Raw genomic sequence first — 21,071 nt, 5'->3', positions numbered from 1 at the left:
TTTCTGCTATAAAACGCCACTAGCAAATCGAGTAAGGAGTACGAGTCAACGGCGCCAATAATCAGATGGAAGATATTCATAGTATGTCTAAACGATAAACCAGACGTATTTTAAAATAAAATAAAGCAAAATAAGACAAAAAACAATTAAATTAAATTACTTATATCTTGGATAGTATAAATCGACAGCAACTTTCTCGAATTAAAGAAAATTTAGTACTCAATAACTCATTATTTTTTATCCAGGCTTTTAATAAAAATTAGTAGCATTGTTTAAAATGTGTTAAATTTACAATTTTTAAGGAAATAAGAGGAAAATAAAAAGATACTGTTCCTCAAATTATTAGGCTACGAGTTTTGGATAGGCCTTTAATGCTCGCGTCGCCTGCGCATGCGAATCTTCAATATTCGGATACGTCCGGCCCGCCATTCTGTCGTTCCATTTACCCCCTTCCCACCGCGCGCGCGCCTCCGGCCTTAGTCTCCCGACTCGGTTCAACTTGGTTACCATTCCGATTCCCAGTTCGTGTTTGTTGCCCGTGAAGGATGCCTTCTGCCAACCCCAAACTAGAAAAACAGGCCTCTACGGAGACCGTGGAACCGTTACGCCAAGCCATCATCGTAATCGAGCATAAGATTCGAAATCTCGAGAAGCGTAAGGTAAATGTAACATCACCGGCGTACCGGCCGTAATTACACATAAAAGTCGATCTGTCAGTCACCGTGGCTCTTCGCTCTCACCGCGATCCGCCATGATCCCCCCTGATATGCCATGTGCTCGCGACTCGATATTTCAAGGGTACGAGAGTCGCGGCTTATTTTACCCATGTACCGTCAAATTTGAGGTCGACGATTTGCGATCGACGACCGCACGCGGCCGAGCACACGGTTTTTGTAGCCCCCGAACACGCCAACTTATCGCCAACCTCGATCATGGCGGTGGCACGAGACTTCTTCATGGCACGAGGCGCTTTTTAACGTTTTCGGCGACCCGCGATGTCCAGGCACATCCGACGATGATGCCTGAGAATCGTTCTTGCCTCTGAATTTTTTTTGTTCGATTCCGAGGTGCTACGATCGGCACCCGACTTTTCTGGTCTCCTGTTTGATCAAGTGTCGCATGCCGACGTTGCTTTGTTACACGTTTTTATACGCGCGTGTGAATATTCTGAACGTTAGATTGGAATATTTTCACTCATCTGATACACGTTTAAACTCTCATTTATATATTTTTTTTAGTGGTAATTGATTTGTAATTACTTGTTTAGAAATATATTCAATTAAATTATTCTTGATTACTTTGAATTAAACAAGTTTTTTTTTTTTTTTACATATTTCTTGTTATTATAGGGCAAGCTCGAGTCTTATAAAGATTTACAGAAAAATGGAAGGGAGTTGAATGCGGATCAAAAGACTGCAGTGGCAAAATATGACGAGGTGCTTCAAACATTGGACATTACACGGGACTTGTATAAGCAAATTGTTAATATTGCCAATGACGCTGTTAAACAACAGAAGAAATTGGCAAGAAAAGAGGCTGTCGAGCGTATGCAACAAGACATCGCAAAAGTATAATTTATTTACACTGGGACACCCTGTATTATTGCATGTATTATTTGAGATGTAAATTAAAAAAAATGCAATATTGTTTATAGGTGAAAGAAGTATTACTTACTCAACATGCCTTAGTGTGCATAAATACTGAATCTATTAGAGATGATTTCTTTCTTGGAAAGAATGGGGCTATAAAACTGTCAGAGGAGGAATTCAAATATCTAGACAGCTTGTACAGCGAAATGATTATAAAACATCAGCGGGAAGAAGGTGATCTGACATTTGTACAACAAGCACAAAAAGTAGCGGAGCATTATGTTGCTATTGTAGACGGAAAGCAGCGTGAAGTTATTGGCACTACTTACAATAAGTTGAAGGAAATTATTTCGAAGATTAATCAATGCGGCTATTTCGACCAAGTACACGAATGTTCGGAAGCAGCACCGATAGAAGAGGTATTTAATCAGATTTTTATATTTATTAGAAAAAATCATACGTGCGCTACGCGCGCTATTTTTTAAAAGACGCTAATTACAAACTACAAAATAAAATCATGCGACTTACCAAACTGCATGAGCTTCAGCGGAGTTGTAAAATTCTGCCGGTGACTGTAACATAAAATAAAACATTATTGTAGATATGTTAGTTTTTAAATTAATGTAAAGATAAAGTTTTATTTTTATAAAGATTTTCTAAAAAAAAAAAAATTTATATTTACCTATAAGTTGCTCCGCCGATGCATGATGCCTTTCCCGGGCCTGTTCCTCCTCTCAGATGGGACATGTCGAGTCATCTTTCCGCGCACAAGTCACTCGCGAACACCCCGACCGTGATTTTACAATCGCGAAAATTATTAATCACTTTTGTGCGTTCCTGTCTGGCACTCGCGTTTAGAATAAAACCAAAAAATTACGCCCGAATACTTTGCGAAAATCCCGGAACGACCGACGAACCGGCTGCGGTTCGTATAATTAATAATATCGGCGGTGACGACACTTTCGTTAACAGCAGTGGATGCAGCTGCGTTGATCTGTAACAAAAATATATATATATATATAATTTAATAAATGGCAACAAAACGTCATATTATTTTTTTACAGACAGAATAATTTAATGTATAATCTAACTTATAAGCGACTTATATTTGTACAGATTCCCGAAACTGTAGCGGAGACAAAGATTAATGCGCAAACGGTTCAAGAACAAGTCAACGACGAGTACAGCAATGGCAACGACAGGCACATTCCACCACCAGAGTCCATGATACCTATTCCAAATTTTCCAGTCCAAGTTGCTACGCTGCCCGTTGTTTCTGGCGCCGCTCCAGTCTCGGGACCTATACCGGTTGTCCCGCAGCCCATGCCTCATCCAGCTGCGCCAGTCGACACCCCGTATTACACGAATGCTACTACCTTTGTGCCACAGCCGCAGCAGCAGCAACAACAACAACAAACTCAGCAATCTCAACAGCAGCCCCCATCGGCACCTCGTATCAATGACGTCATAGGCACGCCTAACTTCTTTTTCTTGCAGGAATCTGAACTTGATCCACCGGAATCGCAAACACCCATTGTATCACACATTCCTCCCACGGTTAATGCGCCCATTCCCACGCAAACCTTTACAAATCAGAATTTTGCAAACCCACCTGTGGGCGTACCTCAGCAGGTCATATATCAACCACCGCAGGATATATCGCACATTCCTGGTTTTGCGAATCCTAATCCACCGCCGCCTATTCCGATGCCGCCTTCTCATCAACAGCCGAACATGCAATATAGCCCGCAACACCCGACTAGTTTCCAGCCTCAACAGCCACAGCAGCAACAAAATGCTACACAGCTACCGCAACAAGGTCAAATGCAAAACTTTAATGAACAAACGCATCAACAGGAAACTCAAGTATCCACGGAGGTAATATTTTCAGCTTGAAGTTATTAAATATTTTATATCGGCTATTAAAAACTTGTGAATTGTTCCAGGAGAAGGTCGAAAATGGTCAAAATGAAATTCCTGATCCAGTAATGGAACAGCCGACTGAATCTATTGACTGGTGTCAAATGACCGAGACCAATGATTGGAATCAGACTGATCAACAGCAATCGTCTGTTCAAGATTGCCAGCAAACGTCGCCACAAGCTTCTCAGCAAGCTTGGGTGTCTGATCAACGTAGTGGATATAGAGGAAGAGGAGGCAGAAGAGGAACTTCGAATAGCTATAATAGCAGAGGCAGGGGAAATTATCAACAAAATGGACGCGCAGGACAAGGTAAAAATAAATTACTTATTACTTTTTCTTATTAGACATTTAATATTTTTTTATTAAACCCTTTTATTTCAATTTTTTTAATTTCAAAGATTAAAATATAAAATATTAATTTTTTTTCAGGCACGTACTATCGTAACGACAGTAACTATCAAAATGGATATCAGCAGCGTACCTGGGGTAACAACGAAGGAAATAATGGATATAATACCGGATTTAAACGAGGCAGTGGTGGAGGATCAAGAGGCGCACGTAACGAACGCGTTAGTCGCGGACAATTCAGAGGACAAAGGGGTACCAATCGTGGTGGATATACACCACGCGGTAAACCTCACACGCAATAAGAAAGAAAAAAAGGGAACGCTACTTTTAGCGTAAATGCACAGTAAAACACACTATAATGATGCGCTCTGCGATTACGATTCAACTGTCTATTTATGAAAAAACTTAAGTCGAGACAATGCATTTTAAATAAAACTTCAAAGTGTAGTAGTAATATACCGTGCATAATTGCATGCTTAAGATTATTATACACAATAATAACTTTGATATTAAAGAGATTGATTATAAGTGGATTAAGTGAAATGTTAGCTTTTGCAATGAATATTTAATTGCATTATATGTCTTTTTTTTCTATTGCATATTCACAGATTTATTAAGTAACTTTGAGAAGATAAAGTTTATTAATTATATACAATCTTTTGCATCTAATGTGTATTATACAGAGCTATCTGATAAAAAAAACATTCTAAGAATCTTGTGCTGGCATTTGCGGCTTAGGATATTTCTTAAATACGACATTGAACAAATATAATTGCATTTGAATTTGATGTTTGTAATTATGGGGAGAAATTAATGTTGATAAAAAAATGGATGCAGAGGTAACATTGTGATAATATACGAAAAAAAATCACCAAATTAAGAAATGTGAGCCTACCGTGCAAGTATTATTGTATTATGACAGAAGGCAGGTTTCACAGGGCAACAACAGCTGATTTACAAAGATTAGAAAAATAATTTTATTATAAAAAAATACAAAAAAAAACGAGAACTCATACAAACATTTCATGTAAAGACTACAAAAACGTATTTAAAGATAACGTTAAGATGATTATAAGTATATAATAGGCGAGCTGCACGACCATCTCTTTGTTTTGCGCATCATTGAAAGAAGAATTTTTTAAGATACCAGGAGAAAGGGAATGTAGCGAGCAACGCCTTCGACATGGCTAAGAATATTTTTGATTGAAGTATGAACCTAAGATAAACGTAAACTAAAATTTATCGACAAAAAACAAGCGATTTGGAGCAGACTATTCACGATGTATTAAATCTAAAAAAGATGTTTTTTTTTTATATAAAAATATATCGTGATAATATATACACTTCAAATTGCTATTGCTCCTTTTTCTATTTTTTTTCTGGACGATTCTAAAATTCTTTACGATGGTCGCAACAAATCACACAGCTAAACGAAAGAGATTGCAGTGCAATACCTTCGTTTACAATGTAATGCATTACCTAATTTTTTTTGTATTGTGAAAAGGGAAGAAACGTACGATTATTTTTAAAACAGAAAAAAAAAGAAAAATGATTAATGTGCGAGGCTTTACATTATAAGTCGAATTTATTGTACAATTATTAACGACGCAAGAAAAGAAAGACCAGAAAGGAGGAAAGAAAAGAAAGGAGATAAAAGGAAATGTTTCTTCTACTGCGCCGCCAATAAGCCACGCACCACACCGATGGAAAATACTGTTCATTGTATTTCGTTTGTACATTTGTGTTAATCACTATCCACCTCCCAACCTCCCCTATGTCGATTACGTTAAACTATCCTATGAATACCTGTGTATCTTCCAAATAAAGATCTAATTCAATCACACTAATTGATTTATTAATTTACAAACGATAACTATATAAATATATTTTAGTTTTCTGTAATAAAACTTGGCTAATTCTTCTCATTATGCTGTATTAATAATTTTCTTTGAATATAATGTTATTTCTATTGCATAAATATTTTTTTCAAACAGTTTTTGAACTTTATCTACACTTTGATATGATAACCGAACAAGTTAGGTGAGGAAATTAATTAAGGCAGATTAGTGTATGAAAGATATTCTCATCTCACGTTTCATTGTCAGATTATTTAAATCTAGAACAATCTAAACCTTCAGATGCAATGTATATGTATACACACACAGTTTCATACAGACGTGAGCGCAAGTTAGTGTACGAAATGCAGAATCATGCGTCGTATACTCACCGGTATAGTATACAAGTCTGTGATCAGGAATGGTGTTCGTGGACTTCGTGGTTCTGCAACGGCGGCTAACGTTCGTGATCTTGGCGTGGTGTGCGTCGAAACTCACACGAAGCACGTGCGTAGATGTTCCACGTAGCACAGGTCACAGAGGATTAAGAGGAGAGGAACGCGCACGCCCCACTACTCTTCCCCCATACTCGGCGGCCGAGAGAGGGGGAAGTTACGTACGCCAACCTCTGTCGCAGCAAATGCCATATCTGCCTTTCATTATACATATAAAGATTAATATGCGTAATAATACGCATCTGCAAAAACACTTACGAAATGTTCGAGAATTGTAGCATATTGTGATTAAGAAACAGTTTTGGTTAAAAGCTACACCGGTGCAAAGGTTAAACCCACACTTTGGTGCTAACAATTTATCATAATTCCTGTATTTTCTCTCGCAGAAATAACACTTCAATAAATATCAATAATTAAAGTAAAAATGCTCCTGCAGAGGTTATATCGTTTTACAAACTTCAACAGAATTCTTCAAAGATCACTTTTATATAAAAATTTTCATCCAGCATGTAAGGTACAGAACACAATTGCATTAAGATATAATAGTAAAATTGTATTTAATATTACATATAATATTAACAAATCAAGGCCATTTCTTTTTTCAGAAAAAAATTAATATGCAAGTCATTAGAAAGTTAACAGTAATGTCACCATTTACTGTAATGGGATTATGGGGAATGGTGAAAAGTAATAATGAAGACCAAACTCAAATAACAACAAAGGAACTTATTGCCAAAGCAGATGCTCTTTTTGATCGAGGAGATTATAAAAGTATATATAATCTGCTGTCAAATTATAAGGTAAAATAAATTCTCTAAATTATATTTATTAATATCTGTATAATACTGTAAGTATATTGTATATTTATTACATACTTTTTACAGGATAACAAGGATGTTGAAATTTTATGGCGTTTAAGTAGGGCTGTTTATAAAATGTCTGAAATGGCTAGTGATGTTGAAGCTAAGAAATTAATTTATGAAGGATATGATTTACTATGTACAGCTTTAGAAATTCAAGAAGATCATTATGCTGTACATAAATGGATGTCTATACTTCTTAATAGTAAAAGTATTTTGGAAGGTACAAAGGCACAGATAAAAGAATCATACAATATTAAGAATCATATGCAAGTAAGATATTTTAAAATAATTTTTTCTATTAAGTATATTAATTACTAACTAGAACAATGCTCTATTATATTATATAATTAATATAAAAATGTATGCTATGATTTCTTATTACAGAGAGCATTGGACTTAAAGCCTGGTGATGCAATGGTATTGTACATGCTTGGATGCTGGTGTTATGAGGTCTCAAATCTGGCATGGTATCAACGAAAAATAGCATCAGTTGTATTTACAGAGCCACCAATATCATCCTTTGAAGAAGCATTGATGTACCACGAAAATGCTGAGAAAGCTGATCCTAATTTTTACAGTCGCAATTTATTGATGTTAGGAAAGACATATTTAAAATTGAATCGTAAAGAGGATGCAATAAAATATTTGAAAAAAGCTGCCGAATTTCCTGCAAAAGACGATGAAGATCAAAAAACGAAGCAGGAAGCACAAAAAATATTAAGCAGTATTTAAAAATGGTATGGATAAATATCTTTTAACAGTATTTTTTATGTACAAAGATATAATTGAATAAGGGATCAAGTAATACTTTAACATCCTTGTTAACAGAAATAGATTTAGCATAATATTGTAATATTAAAATGAGACTACCATGACCATATTACAATTATATAATCGATATATTTGTTATATATATTTTATACATATGCATATATTTATACAAATACGTTAATTCTCTAAATATATGTTATATATTTTTATATATTTATACAATTTTTACGAGGGACCACAATATTTTATACAAATTTATAAAAAGTTAATAAATCTCATGAAATAATGATTAAAATCAACGATATTTATTTTTCATCCATAATAATTATATATTTATTTTCAGTTTAAGTTTAAGAAATTATTTTGCGTGTGTATGTCATAAATATGATATTGCAGATTTTATTTTATGAACGATTGAATATGATCAAACATCATTCTAATATCTGTAGATTCAATTAAACACAAATCTTTATCTAATTGTTATTTATTAATGTAATTAACATTATTAATATTGTATACATTATTATTTTTTTTATAAATTTGTTTAATATCATAATTTCTAAAAATAATCATATCTAGATGTATCTTAATTTACACGTGACATTTTATTGATATGATTTTTAAAGAAAAAAATATATTACAATGACGCGTAAAGAAAGTATATATGTGTATATATACATACATATGTATATCTAACATCTACGGTCGCATTTATCAATTTATCTTACTCAAATACATCGATTTGTTAGAGTGTATTATTTGATAACGTTAATTAATTAGTGTACATATAAACGGCTTCAGACACACAACCATTCGAACCGTTTATATGTATGGCCTTTTGACTTGTGTTCGTGGTACAGATAATGTAAATATGTTTTCATTTTTTTTGTGCGTGAACTAGTGTATGGATCAGCATGAATGTCTAAAAATGTTTGGTCTTTTTGCATAACAGTTCAGATCAAAGTTATAACTCAGTTTCAGTTTGACATACAAGTAATTCTTTGTCTGAAGGCAGTTTCCCTCAATTGATAGAGCACGACAGTTAGAATACAAGATGCTGCTTCAAAAATTGTATCGTTTTATAAATTCCAGCAGAGTTCTTCAAAGTGCAGTTTTACAGAAAAATGTTTATCCAATATGTCAGGTAGAGGATACAGTTACATCAAGATACAGTAGCAATAACTATATATTATTTAAATATTAATAAAGTAAGTATTAATAGATAATTTTTTTTTTTAGAAAAAGAACAACGTGCATCCTATGAGAAAGTTAATAATATCACCATTTACTATAATGGGATTGTGGGTGGTGAAAAATAACCAAGACAATACTGAAATTACAACAAGTGAACTTCTTGTTAAAGCAGATACTCTTTTTGATGGAGGAAATTATAAAGATACATATGAACTTTTATTACAATATAAGGTTTGTACTAAATTGTACTTAAGTAAGTACATATATGCATTGTATGCTTATAAATAGAATGTGTATTTCACAGGACAATAAAGAAGTTGAAATTCTGTGGCGTATAAGTAGAGCCATTTACAAAATGACTGAAATGATCAGCACTGACATTGACACACGAAAGTTAACTTTCGAAGGATATGATTTGTTACGTACGGCTCTTGATATTCAAGAAGATCACTATGCTGTACATAAATATATGTCGTTATTTCTTGCTAATAAAAGCGCTCTGGAAGGTGTAAAAGCACAGATGAAAGAAGCGTACAATGTTAAAAAGCATATTCAGGTACAATTATTAATGTGATTAAACTGTTGTCGATGATTGTCACTCACTGTGATCTTAAGTTATGATTGTAAATTATACTAATTATAATTTGTAATTTATGTTATAGAGAGCATTGGAATTGAAACCTGACGATCCAATGTTATTCCATATACTTGGATGTTGGTGTTATGAGGTTTCAAATTTACCATGGTATAAAAGAAAAATAGCAGCTATTATATTTGGAGAGCCACCAACTTCGTCCTTTGAAGAAGCGTTAATGTATTACGAGAATGCTGAGAAAGCTTCTCCAAATTTTTATAGTTGCAATTTATTAAAGTTAGGAAAAATATACTTGAAACTGAATCGTAAGGAAGATGCGAAAAAGTATTTGAATAAAGTAGCTGAATTTCCCGCAAAAGACGACGAAGATCGCAAAGCAAAGCAAGAAGCACAGAAAATATTAAGTAATATTTAAAAACAATAATATTTTAAAGTATAGATTAATTGTAACTGTTGCATGAAAAAATGATTTAGTTGTTTTAACATTTAATCTTATTATTTAAGAAAGAAAGAAATTCAGTTTTGTGATAAAAAGACTATCATTTGTCATGTGATTTAATTGTAATTGTACTAATATACTTATTAAATGTAAGAATATTCATAAGAATTAATTAAGTTATAGCAATTTGTTAAATATATCGTACGAACATTTGTAAAAGGGTAATATATGATATGTGACAGGAATTACATCAATCAATTATTGCGAAATTAATAATTTGTTATAATTTAGAAAAATTATTATTTATGTAAATTTCATAATTAAACGGTCTCTATTCCGTTAGGCTCAACACCAGCGGTGCCGTACAGGCTACGTATCGTTGGAGCCAGCCAATCAGAGGCGGTGGAGCCACAGAGTGGGGAGAAGGCATATAGCAAGTGCGGGGGTGAGTAGCCATTTTGCTTCTTGGTAGCGGGCAGGAAGCACGGCTCCGCGGTACAGTCTCGCGCAATTTACGTGAAATCGACCTTTAATTAGCTAACGGGTGCCGACGGTAAGACCGAATATCATTTGCCTAATCGTGTTTGTGTCTCCCGAAAGTAAATCGCGTCCGAGTTTAGCCTCGCACGTGCACCTCGAGCATATTTCGTCGGTCGGTTTGCTAGGTTCGAATGACGTCGGTTTGACTCGCGTCGTACCTGTGTGGCGTCGCTGCGAAATTGCCATCGTTCGAATTCTCTCGCGCACGGCATCGGTGTGACGTTGCCGTCGTTCAAAATTTCGCGAGCGGCATCGATGTGACGTTGCCATTGTTCGAACTCTCTCAACGCGTCATCGAGCAGTATGTCGGATCGTTTCACTTCTCAGGAGTGCCGGATGAAGATTCGCAGCCGTCGCACCGCGTCGTACTGCGACAATCGGTTCGTTCTTGGACAATATATCCGCGAGCGTGACGCGTTTCATGTGTGGGACTACAGGACTTGAGAGGCACGACCTTGGAAGAGGACTGACGATACCAGCCGAAACACGACCTTCGTATTGCGACGATTGGGGTTGCCTCTTGTTTACACATATACATTCGCGTGTGTGACGCGTTTCGTGTGCGGGACTACACATTTGAGGCGACCACGGACTTACGATATCGGTCGACTCGCGACGATTGGAGTTACCTCTTGTTTATATACTCGCGAGTGTAACGCGTTTCGTGTGCGGGACTACGAGACTTGAGAGGCACGACTTTGAAAGAGGACTGACGATACCGGCAGAAACACTACCTTCGTATTGCGACGATTGGGGTTACCTCTTGTTTACACATATACATTCGCGTGTGTGACGCGTTTCGTGTACGGGACTACACATTTGAGGCGACCACAGACTTACGATACCGGTCGACTCGCGACGATTGGAGTTGCCTCTTGTTTATATTCTCGCGAGTGTAACGCGTTTCGTGTGCGGGACTACGAGACTTGGAGGCTTGAGAGAGACGACCACAAACTTGGGATACCAGCCTTATCGACTAAACTGCGGCCGATAACCGACGTTACCAGGAGTCGAGACGAGGACGAGCTTGGATCTTCCACGAGACATCGCATTCATTGGCGGAGCATCGTCTGGTAAGTAAATTTCTCTATTGTCTATTAATTTAATAAAGTGATGGTGGATTTGCGGTTTGATATAATAGAATTTAGTTTATTACTTGAAAATAAATCAACTGAAAAATATTCTTTTATTACGATAACGTACAATCGTTTTTAAGAACAATACTTTTTAAATATATATTATTTATTGAAGTTTGCGAAAAAAAGTAGAAATTCAATGCATTATTTGAAGAAAAAAAAATAGAGAGAATTTAATTTTTATAAATATATAAATTTTTTAAATTTTTGTACATACTTTATGCCACTTATTTTAGCTTCTTTTGCATTAAAGAAATCAAAATTAATTTTCTTGTTAATTTTATAATTAATTTTTCTGTAAAAAAAAAACAAATTTTAATAAAATTAATATTAATTGTAATTGAATAATAAGAAGCAATATACATGTGCTTAAAATGAAAAGATTTGTTAATGCTACAGAATTTTATTTATTATACGATAATTTCCGCATTACACTACGTACTGTAGCAGCTCTAATGATAAATAATTTATATTGTCGATGATAGTGTGGGGTATCGAGTTGACACGTTGATATTACATATTTAATGCGGCAGTTTATCGATACGCTTTCGAAAGATTTGAATACGCTTTGGGGGATCGATATTTTATTTGAAAGACTCGTATACACTCCGAACAATATTATTCAATTATAATTGGATTACGCTTCTTACAATTACCCGAAATGCATCTACAATTCTTATCAAGCTCGATTACTCTCTATTTCTTTTTAATTATCTTATATTATTAGATAAAACGATATTTAAACATCGACTAACAAGTTTCGCAAATGCAATTGAAAATCAATCCCATTTCTAAATACAAAAATGTAAAAGTGGTAGCCAAAAACTCCACTTCGTTTACAACTCGCGTAGCTTAAAATTCGCGGAACATAGAATCCTGGTGCTTGCGTTTTAGATTTTAAACGTTTCAACGTTCGATATTTCAATGTAATAAAGTTGTACGTGCAAGCCAAATTTTTTTATGGGGCCCGGAAATAATTACCGAGACAATTTTTATAACGACTTCGATATTTATCATGGAAATAACATTATGAAACTATAATACCCTCGTACGGTTTCGTTTTCGCAACGAATGTATAACGTTTACGTTTCTCGTGCGTCATAGAATCCCTCCTGGTCTGAGAAATCTAGTCTACCGTTTGTAATTACATATACTATTTCGCAAATCTATATACACGATGTACGCCGACAACTGCATTATTTGCACGTGTACTCCTCGGTACGCTCCATGCATGTCTCGCAATGCACGCGGCAGCACCAGTGAAACTTGCATCTGCACTGCCAAGTTCTCGTGAATTGGTGTGTATTGTAGCCGCGACCGCAGCACATTAAATCGCATCCATCGGTACCTGGAAAAAAAAGAATAAAACAAAAAAAAATCTTAGATAATTTTTGTGCGAAAAAAAAATTAGAAGCGCGTGTAGAAGGTTAAAACAATTTTGAACAGACCTCCCTCACCTTTGCTAGTACGGTTGCAATATCTGCCTTGCGTACCGAGGCTCCCCTGCGTTAAATCTGGCTCGCAGTAGTTTGGGGAGGGTTGAAGAAAAACTAGCTCGCTCCTTTTCGGAATTCTCTTGAGGCTTATGCTCGAACCGCCGGTGACCTTCGTCTTTTTGAGGATCAAGTGCGGCCTCCTGGACTTGCCGATTTTTTTAAGCATCGGCTGTCGATTGTGCCGCGACTTGGCGAAATCGTTCGGCTTACCCTGAGTTTTCGCGTCGTTTCCCAAGATAGGCACCATCTCCGGCAGCATTGAATGCGACATCGCGTCCAGTGTCTGTAAATTACGAGCCGCGTAAAAAATAGGTAAACCCCATCGAGTTACGATAACTCCAATTAGAGCGCCATTAAGCGATTATGAATTATTCAATTTATATATCGGGCTGGTCGTCATTTTAAATCGATCGCTGCTTACCTCGCGATTACGAGAGTAATTACCTGAACTGTCGGCGGGGGTGGCGGCGTAATGGCGATAACAGGTCTAGCCCTATAATATTTTTTCATAAGCGCGTCGCCGATCTGCCGGAAGCTGGGTAACGTTCGCCAGCACGTTCTCACGGTGCAAGATCCGGATACGCCGTGGCACTTGCACTCCGTATGCAAAAGAGCTTTGACTATCTGAAAATACGAAGCAGACTCGAATAATATCACTCCCGTCACTGTCCCTTTTCATTTTCTTCATTATCGTTCATTTAATATTAATATTCAATTTTATTTTGATATTATTTATTTTAATTTTCAATTAATTTCAAACCCAGCACGCGATATTCGAGAGGTATCGGTTTGCTCGGATAATATTGTATTATTTTATTAAGCGGAAAAATATTTCACTCCCGTATTGATTTCGCAAGTCCAAATATATGGGACTCGTATAGAATATCGAAATGCGTCTATATATCACATCGGAACAGATTACAACTTACACCCGTGCGTTTAATAAAGCGCGCATCGATTTGTTCCTTGCATTATACACGCGTACCTTATGCAAATTTCAAATCTACACATGCGATCGGAGCCTTTTTGCTCGCGGAATCGGGAACGAGAACGCGAATGAAAACAAAAACTCACAATGCATCCGATGAGAATGAATGCGTCGCCCGTTGAATCATTTTCAAACGATACACGCGGGTCCATTACGAAGAGATCAATGGCGTAGAGATCCGGTTGTCATAATATTATACGTAATTCAGTTCCTTTGCATGCAGTATTAAAAGAAAAAAATTATTTTTTTGTCTTATTCTCGTTAATTTTAATTACGATATTTTCCAATTAAATTTCCTTCAATCCATTATGAATAAAATCTCGATTTTGTCGAACTATTATCGCAACGTTTAATTACCTACTATGTTAAAAAACAATTTGCGGGCGTGTTATATTTTTTTTCATATTTAACAGAACAAGTACGAATTTCCGAAATGTTATAAATCGCGCTTGCTTACACGCGTTCGCGCCTATAAACAATTTCGTTCCTTGGGAACAATGATTTCGCGTCGCGTCCACGCCACTGGCGCGGGAGATGCATTTCGATTAACTCGCGGGTGATCTTAAACGGTTGTAATCGTATCGAGTGCTCATCTGCAAAATCCTACGCGCTCACGATTCCCAATAGGAACCCTTCATTGTGCACGGACACGGCGCGTACGCGCATGAAACTGGTTTAACATTTCGAATTATTCCGGCGCGCCGCTGCCGCATACGGCGGTGGTTTAAAAAAATCCTCAAGGCATAAAATATGTGGCGCGCTGGGGCGATCAACGTTAAGAATAAATCATTACCTTCGGAGAATACACGTGCGCGCGTGTACGTGCACGTACGCGGACCAACAGCGAGTTTTTATTGCCCGCTTGTAATAAGGGTCGATCGAGGTAGACGAAAGCTCGAGACGAACTTTCCCCAATTAAGGCGCGCCGCCCTCGCCGCGTATCACCTTCGGGCATAACGCAATTGTTTCTCACAAACGCTCGTTTTCGATCACCGAGCTTGCCGTGCGGGCACGATAAATGATATTAAAAAAAAAAAAGAGAGCCGTAGATCCGACCGGAAAGAGCGGTTTAATGATTTAAATGATTATCAAATCTATGTGCTAGTAATTTTCTTTTATTTTTTTTTTTTTATAATTCTTTGTTTTTCTTGTCTTGTCTTTCCCCCTTTTTTTCAATCGTTTCTTCCTTCTTCTCTCAAAGTCAAGATTGCTCATCAATGCCACGTGCATTGAGACATCTAGATACGCGAAGTGGTTACGTCTACGCGAAACGTAGAACGACGACATTGTCTTCTTCGATATAATTGGCTTCCCGCGTCGGTTATTGGGCGATAAATCAAAATTGTTAATGTCTAATTTGCATACGCTTGATGAGCGACGGACGCGCCTTATTATCGATATTATCACCCTGTTATTCGATCTAATCCGTTGCCTACATTCTCCGCGCAAGTTCACACGTCAGGTTGGATTTCTCTAACGACTTTCCAATACAAAATATTACTGACACGCGCTTATGTAGTTAAAGATTTTTATTTCGAATATTCCCATGATGTAACTCTTGATCAGCTGCTCTCAAAATGTTCGGCGTATTATTGCGATAAAAAAAAATACACTGAGAGAAATAATAATACAGGGCAATTAATTATATGTTAAAAATAGAAAAAAAAGAAACATATAAAAATTCGGGTACCTTTAGGAAATTGCAGGCTTCGCGTGCAATCGGTTTGCATAGATAAACATTTAGACGTATGTTAAAAATTGAATTTTAGGGCTGAAACGTTTGCTTCAATCATTTTATATAATACGTTGTTATATAATATTAGAATCACGTGTAATATAATCATTGCGACGCGATGATTAAGAAACGAAGTACCGTGCCGGCGTCAAATGCCGGCGAGCTTAATCTCCGAGCGTTAAACGATTTCTCTTGCGAGTCACAGTAATTAGTATTGCTTCACGGCAATTATGGCGCTCATTACATAGTGTTACCTTCTGCTGACGCATATCTTATGACTCGCGACGGTCCGCGTTCAAGCTTCTCCCGTAAGAAAGCTGCCCAGGTACTCTTATCGCGTTACGTAGATATAATGCGTAGTAGAAAAAGAAAGGAGCATTATTAGTTGTCGCGCTTACCTTTCTTCCGGCTTTATTGTTGTGAAGGTTCATCAGGCTCCGGGCGTCACCTTCGATCTCCCTCGCGTCCAGAAACCTACGCGCGAACCTAACATTAAATTGTAATATTAAAATTTATGCTGCGTTCGCCGTGGCTTGCGACGTCGCGAGCAGGCCTAAGCGTAAGAAGCGAACGGGAACTGATAGCGCAGATTAATTAACTATCAGCTTGATTACCTCATCCCGTACGTGACGTCGGCGCTGCAGCCGCCCCACTCCCAACCGTTCGGCGGCAATTCCTTCCTCGTCCTGCAAAAACGCGATATTAATCGGTAATAATTAACACGTTGCGTGCTGTGCACGAAACCGTCGCGGGATTTATAGCTACCTTACAGCCGGTTCGCAGCCGCAAGCTGTGATATTGCCGCGGCTGCAAGCGGCGGTCACCGCGTACGTGACACCGGCCGAGCTTATTGCGTACGTGAAAGCCGCTTCTCTACTACCTGCGAATGAGAGAAAAAAAAAAGAATTATCTCACCTTATCACATTGAGTCAAATTTTATTTTTGCACAAAAAAAAGTCGAGAGAAAATTAAAAAAAAAAATCTTGAAAATCTAAATTAGCTGCGTTTCCTACTTATTTATAATATTCATGTGATTCTTATTTTACGGGTGGGGAAAAAAAATATATATATAGATAATCTGTATGTAATAATTTAACGCCCGCGTACATGAATCACGGCTTTCGAATTTGCATGTCGACCGTGGTCCGAAACTCGAGCCTCACGACAGCAGGCACGCTCAAACGGACGTTGCCTTGTCAAGTATTTCCATCACGCGAATTTACTACGACTAGACGCTCGCTGTCGCGCCGTGAGCGCAAAGCGCGAACGCAATTAATTACGCCGTGTTCTCAGCTCGTTTACCGTGTCGAATGAATTATCGTACGTCCGTTTCCTCGCGATGCTCATTTTTCACTCCATTATCACAGCCGACACCTACGCGTCGCTCTGTCACGAATCTGTCCGAGCCGGTTGGCATTTCACTCTATCGTCATCAGCCTCGTTCGGCTTTAATTTGCTTGTCAGGGTTCCGCAGGACCCGGGGATAATTCTCTCGGTGTACGGTTTGAAATTTTTTTCCACGTTGAAAGTGAAACATACGGTGGCTCGAAAGACGTTTTGAATTTACGAATCTTAGAAAATAAACTTTCTCACTAGTTTATATCATGCAAATCAATTATTGCATTCACGAGGACAGCATTGTATTTATACGTTTAACAAAATATTATCGCCGCAATGTGCTTCGGGTTTATTTATTTTTTTATCGTATTTGAATATCTGCAGATTTAAAGGGAATATTGCTGTAGAAATGAATTTATGAATCATTCCGTTTAACCGATTTATTTAGACTTAGATTTTTAAAAGTTCCATTCCTTTCAAACTTGACTTACGTCTCTCGTACCATTAAATGAAAGAGGATGTTAGGAAAAATTTGACCGATTCGTGAGAGATTGTCGCCCGTTTGCATTATCCGAGCATTGTGTTCCTTCGCGAGCGGCGCTACGGGACGCGTCGCGAGGAAAGCTGATTGTGCGCGGAGACACCAACGGACACCATCGGTCAAAAGGTTGATGAATTTATGCCGAGCGTTTACGTCAAAGGACGGCAGCGCGGGCATCTATTTAGCGTCGGTGAGGCCGGTAAGGGGTAAATTTATCGTTTCGTTGGCGTTGCCGCGTCGCGGCAGCTCCTCTCTCGCGAGGTCTCTCCTTCGCTCTCGCTCGCGACGCGCGGACGAGGATAGGTGTCCTTTCCATAAATTCATTTCAGCTGTAAAACGTGAACGCACCAAATGAGCACGGCTTCCATATTAGGGCCCCCAGCTCATGACGATACCGAAGAGTCGTTGTTCATGCCGAAAGGGCGATGCGAGCGGCGTGAGTAGGCCTCGATCTATTTGCGACGTATACAAATGCACGCTGCGTGCACAGAGCTCCGGTTGTATTTTGCGCGTTACATTATCCCTTGAACTTATTAACGTCAAATTATTGCGAGCAGGCAAGAAAAAACGCGAACAGATTATCTTCTTGCGGCGTAAAATAACGTTCTTGTTAAAATTGATTCTCGTGTAAATAACCGGGCTGCACAAAAAGCCGAATATATACCATTTGCACGCGATATTCGCATTCCAAGATCCCGATCAGATTTAATTGTTTCGTTACTGCGCACTTCGTAAATTGAAACGAAAGTAAAGGACGTAATCGCGGCATCGCGGAAAAGTCGGCAATAATCGGGCAACAATAAAATCTTTCATCGTCTATTGTTTTTAATAGGGATAAATATGAGAAAAGTACGAACAGTTCGAAGTACGAGAGGAATCGGCCCGTGATCGATCGTTACACCAGCGGGTCTTTTAATTTATATCATTGCATTTTAAGTGACTCGCGTAATAGCCACGCGAAATTTATAAGCCATCGCGTCACCCGTACGTGGGCGATTATTTACGGTGATCGTGCAACGCGTGCTCAAATTTAATAATGAGTGTAGTTGATCTTGTCGCAACCCCTTCGTGTATAAAGAACAAAAAATGATTTGATTATCAGCTAAAAAGTCCTTTATTTAATATATACGGAACAAGATTTGCTCGTGATTATCAAAGAAATGTACCGTTTTTTTAGCCGTCTAAAAAATCGTTAATCAATTACTAAATATTTTAGTAGATCGCAGTCGAAATAAAATATTACTCCGGCTTAAATTTCTTTTTTTTTTTTTTTATTCCGGTTTTTATTCTACGTATGAGATGTGTACAAGATGTACACCATAAACTTTCGATGGCTGGACGATAGCGGAGTTACCACCTTGGTGAACGGCCACCACGGTGGTGTTGTCCTCTCTTATGTCGAACGAGATCTTTATTTCGTTGTAGGGAAAAAAAATTTATCCGCTAGGTTGTACGCGCGTGTGTACGTATTTGTGCACGCATGTAACGTGTTTTCTCTCACGTTTTATATCTTTTCTCTCGCATCGAGGTTAAAAGTTCGCGTATCCGTGTCTCCTTTGTCGTCGACATCGTGCACGGGGAATCTTTACTCGCCCGTGGCGTTTATCACGGGAAGACAGATTCGCTGGACTCGCCCACGCTGCTTATTGATAGTCACCATTATTGATTTTCAAAATAAATTAATGATTATTTTATCTTTTACGAAAAAAAAAGAAATAGTAAATTATTAACAAGGCATGTCGAATCGACGATATTCTTTGAACCTTCGTATTTTCTCACTCATGCATACAAAACGAAAATATATCACTGCGAGCATAACGAAATTTTTAATTCATGCATGAACATATTATGAAACTGTCCGAGCTAACTTCGCGTGAACAATGCTTTAGAAAGGGGAGAAAATCGTGAAGACCTTTCGACCGCTTTCGTGTTTCTTTTTCAATTCTTTTGTTAAAGAAATATGACCCTAAATACTCGTTTCTTTAACACCTTTGTGATATTTTTCTCTCCACGCGTTGTTCAGATTTCATGCTCGGCTGTTTCTCGTGCCTACTGAGCTATTGACAAAATCGAAGTCAAAAAAGAATATCAAGTACGGTGAAAATTTCGTTATAACAAAAATAGTAAAAGGACTGTGATTTAGCGTTTGTTAAAATTCTCGCCAATTTTGGAAGAAGAATTAATTGATTATCATCAGGATAAAATTTGATGAGCAAAAAAAGAAACGTGTTTAGTTATTCATAAAATTAAAGGTGATAAATACGCGTAAGGTGAAATATCTTAAAGCTCTGTGTTTTTTCTCTCTCTCTTTCTCTCTTTTTCTCTCTGTTCCTCGTGCTTGCGTGAAAGTAATGCACGCGAGCAGAACGCGCTTTTCTCCTTTTGTATCACAACGGATGAACCGAGCTAAGACAAAAAGCATCGCGTTTTTACCTCTTTGCTGCGGGTAAGAAAGTGGAGCCGGCTCTTACCGCCTTGCAGTTCCGTCCTTTTATAATTTGAAATGACTCTCACGCGTACCGGCCCAATGAATAATCATCGCTCAATCATCATAAACCGCTGCTGTGCGGTTGGATTAAAAGGGTTCGTCGTCTTCCTTTTTTTAATTTTTTATTTTTATTTTTTTTTTGTTGTTTACGACAAGAAGATTTGTGGCGCGATTTTAATTGCGATCCGTTCGTGTTGTCGTTGAAATTGATCGGCCAAGTAATGATGATTAATGGGCTGAAAAATATGGCGGCCAATTAATGGCTTTCACAATTACGTGATGTAAAACCGTGCGCCGTGTATTTTACGTCGAGCTTATTCCGTTGCGTCTAAAAGCTTTCTGTTGAAAAATCTTCTAATTTTACGTCGAGTCCGTGGCAGATACGATGTTAAATAATGTCGGGCAAAATTCCCGTTCATGTAGTCGTACAATGTACTTAACGCGTCGTATTATATGCACGGTATTCGCATACGTGCGAGCTGCGACAACGGGGGGTCGCGTCTAATATCAGAGTTAGTCCGGAGATCCGTGACTGTATCTCGTTTATAGCGTTCGTTACGTTAAACTGATGATTTACGACTATTCGCGTGTTCAATGTACGCGTGGCGACGATATAAGTGTGAGATTCTCGCGATGTCACGCGTAAGCAAGTATATTACGTACAATCTAACAAAATAAGGTCTCCTGTTTGCCACGCGACGTTTTCGCAGCGACAGCAAAGATCGCTTTTCAGTCTTCAATCCGATATTTATTTCTTGCAAAGTTAATAATCTAATATTTATAAATTAATAATACAA

The 21,071-nt window shown here is 37.7% G+C and overlaps 5 protein-coding genes across 5 annotated transcripts in view; 4 read left to right on the top strand and 1 right to left on the bottom strand.

Annotated features, from left to right (window-relative positions):
• Positions 1–472: 472 nt before the first annotated feature.
• Capr (caprin family member) lies at positions 473–6,664 on the top strand. Its single transcript, XM_070655265.1, has 6 exons — positions 473–659; positions 1,350–1,568; positions 1,655–2,008; positions 2,706–3,467; positions 3,536–3,821; positions 3,942–6,664. The coding sequence occupies exons 1-6, from the start codon at positions 546–548 to the stop codon at positions 4,160–4,162; spliced, it is 1,956 nt and encodes a 651-aa protein (XP_070511366.1). The 5' UTR covers positions 473–545; the 3' UTR covers positions 4,163–6,664.
• Positions 6,527–8,928, top strand: LOC139101832 (regulator of microtubule dynamics protein 1-like). Its single transcript, XM_070655279.1, has 4 exons — positions 6,527–6,664; positions 6,756–6,950; positions 7,035–7,283; positions 7,398–8,928. Exons 1-4 carry the CDS (start codon positions 6,575–6,577, stop codon positions 7,743–7,745), a joined length of 882 nt encoding a protein of 293 aa, XP_070511380.1. The 5' UTR covers positions 6,527–6,574; the 3' UTR covers positions 7,746–8,928.
• Positions 8,787–10,257, top strand: LOC139101833 (regulator of microtubule dynamics protein 1-like). Its single transcript, XM_070655280.1, has 4 exons — positions 8,787–8,928; positions 9,024–9,209; positions 9,283–9,534; positions 9,641–10,257. The coding sequence occupies exons 1-4, from the start codon at positions 8,839–8,841 to the stop codon at positions 9,986–9,988; spliced, it is 876 nt and encodes a 291-aa protein (XP_070511381.1). The 5' UTR covers positions 8,787–8,838; the 3' UTR covers positions 9,989–10,257.
• Positions 10,258–10,363: 106 nt separating this feature from the next.
• Positions 10,364–21,071, top strand: part of Poxn (Pox neuro) — a 119,937-nt gene continuing 109,229 nt past the window's right edge. Inside the window, exon 1 of the mRNA XM_070655274.1 lies at positions 10,364–11,625. The gene's annotated coding sequence lies outside the window, so the exon portion shown is untranslated. The remainder of the gene's footprint in view (positions 11,626–21,071) is intronic.
• Positions 12,076–21,071, bottom strand: part of LOC139102192 (protein Wnt-7b) — a 28,826-nt gene continuing 19,830 nt past the window's right edge. Inside the window, exons 3-8 of the mRNA XM_070655927.1 lie at positions 16,673–16,787; positions 16,522–16,593; positions 16,306–16,393; positions 13,629–13,808; positions 13,146–13,467; positions 12,076–13,036 (exon numbers count right to left, since the gene is read on the bottom strand). Coding sequence (XP_070512028.1) covers positions 12,885–13,036; positions 13,146–13,467; positions 13,629–13,808; positions 16,306–16,393; positions 16,522–16,593; positions 16,673–16,787 — 929 coding nt within the window. The 3' untranslated portion in view covers positions 12,076–12,884. The remainder of the gene's footprint in view (positions 13,037–13,145; positions 13,468–13,628; positions 13,809–16,305; positions 16,394–16,521; positions 16,594–16,672; positions 16,788–21,071) is intronic.

The sequence above is a fragment of the Cardiocondyla obscurior genome, linkage group LG04 (genome assembly GCF_019399895.1).
Source record: "Cardiocondyla obscurior isolate alpha-2009 linkage group LG04, Cobs3.1, whole genome shotgun sequence".
NCBI lineage: Eukaryota > Metazoa > Arthropoda > Insecta > Hymenoptera > Formicidae > Cardiocondyla > Cardiocondyla obscurior.
The sequence above is the reverse complement of the archived record's forward strand: the minus strand, read 5'-3'. Positions and strand labels throughout refer to the sequence as shown.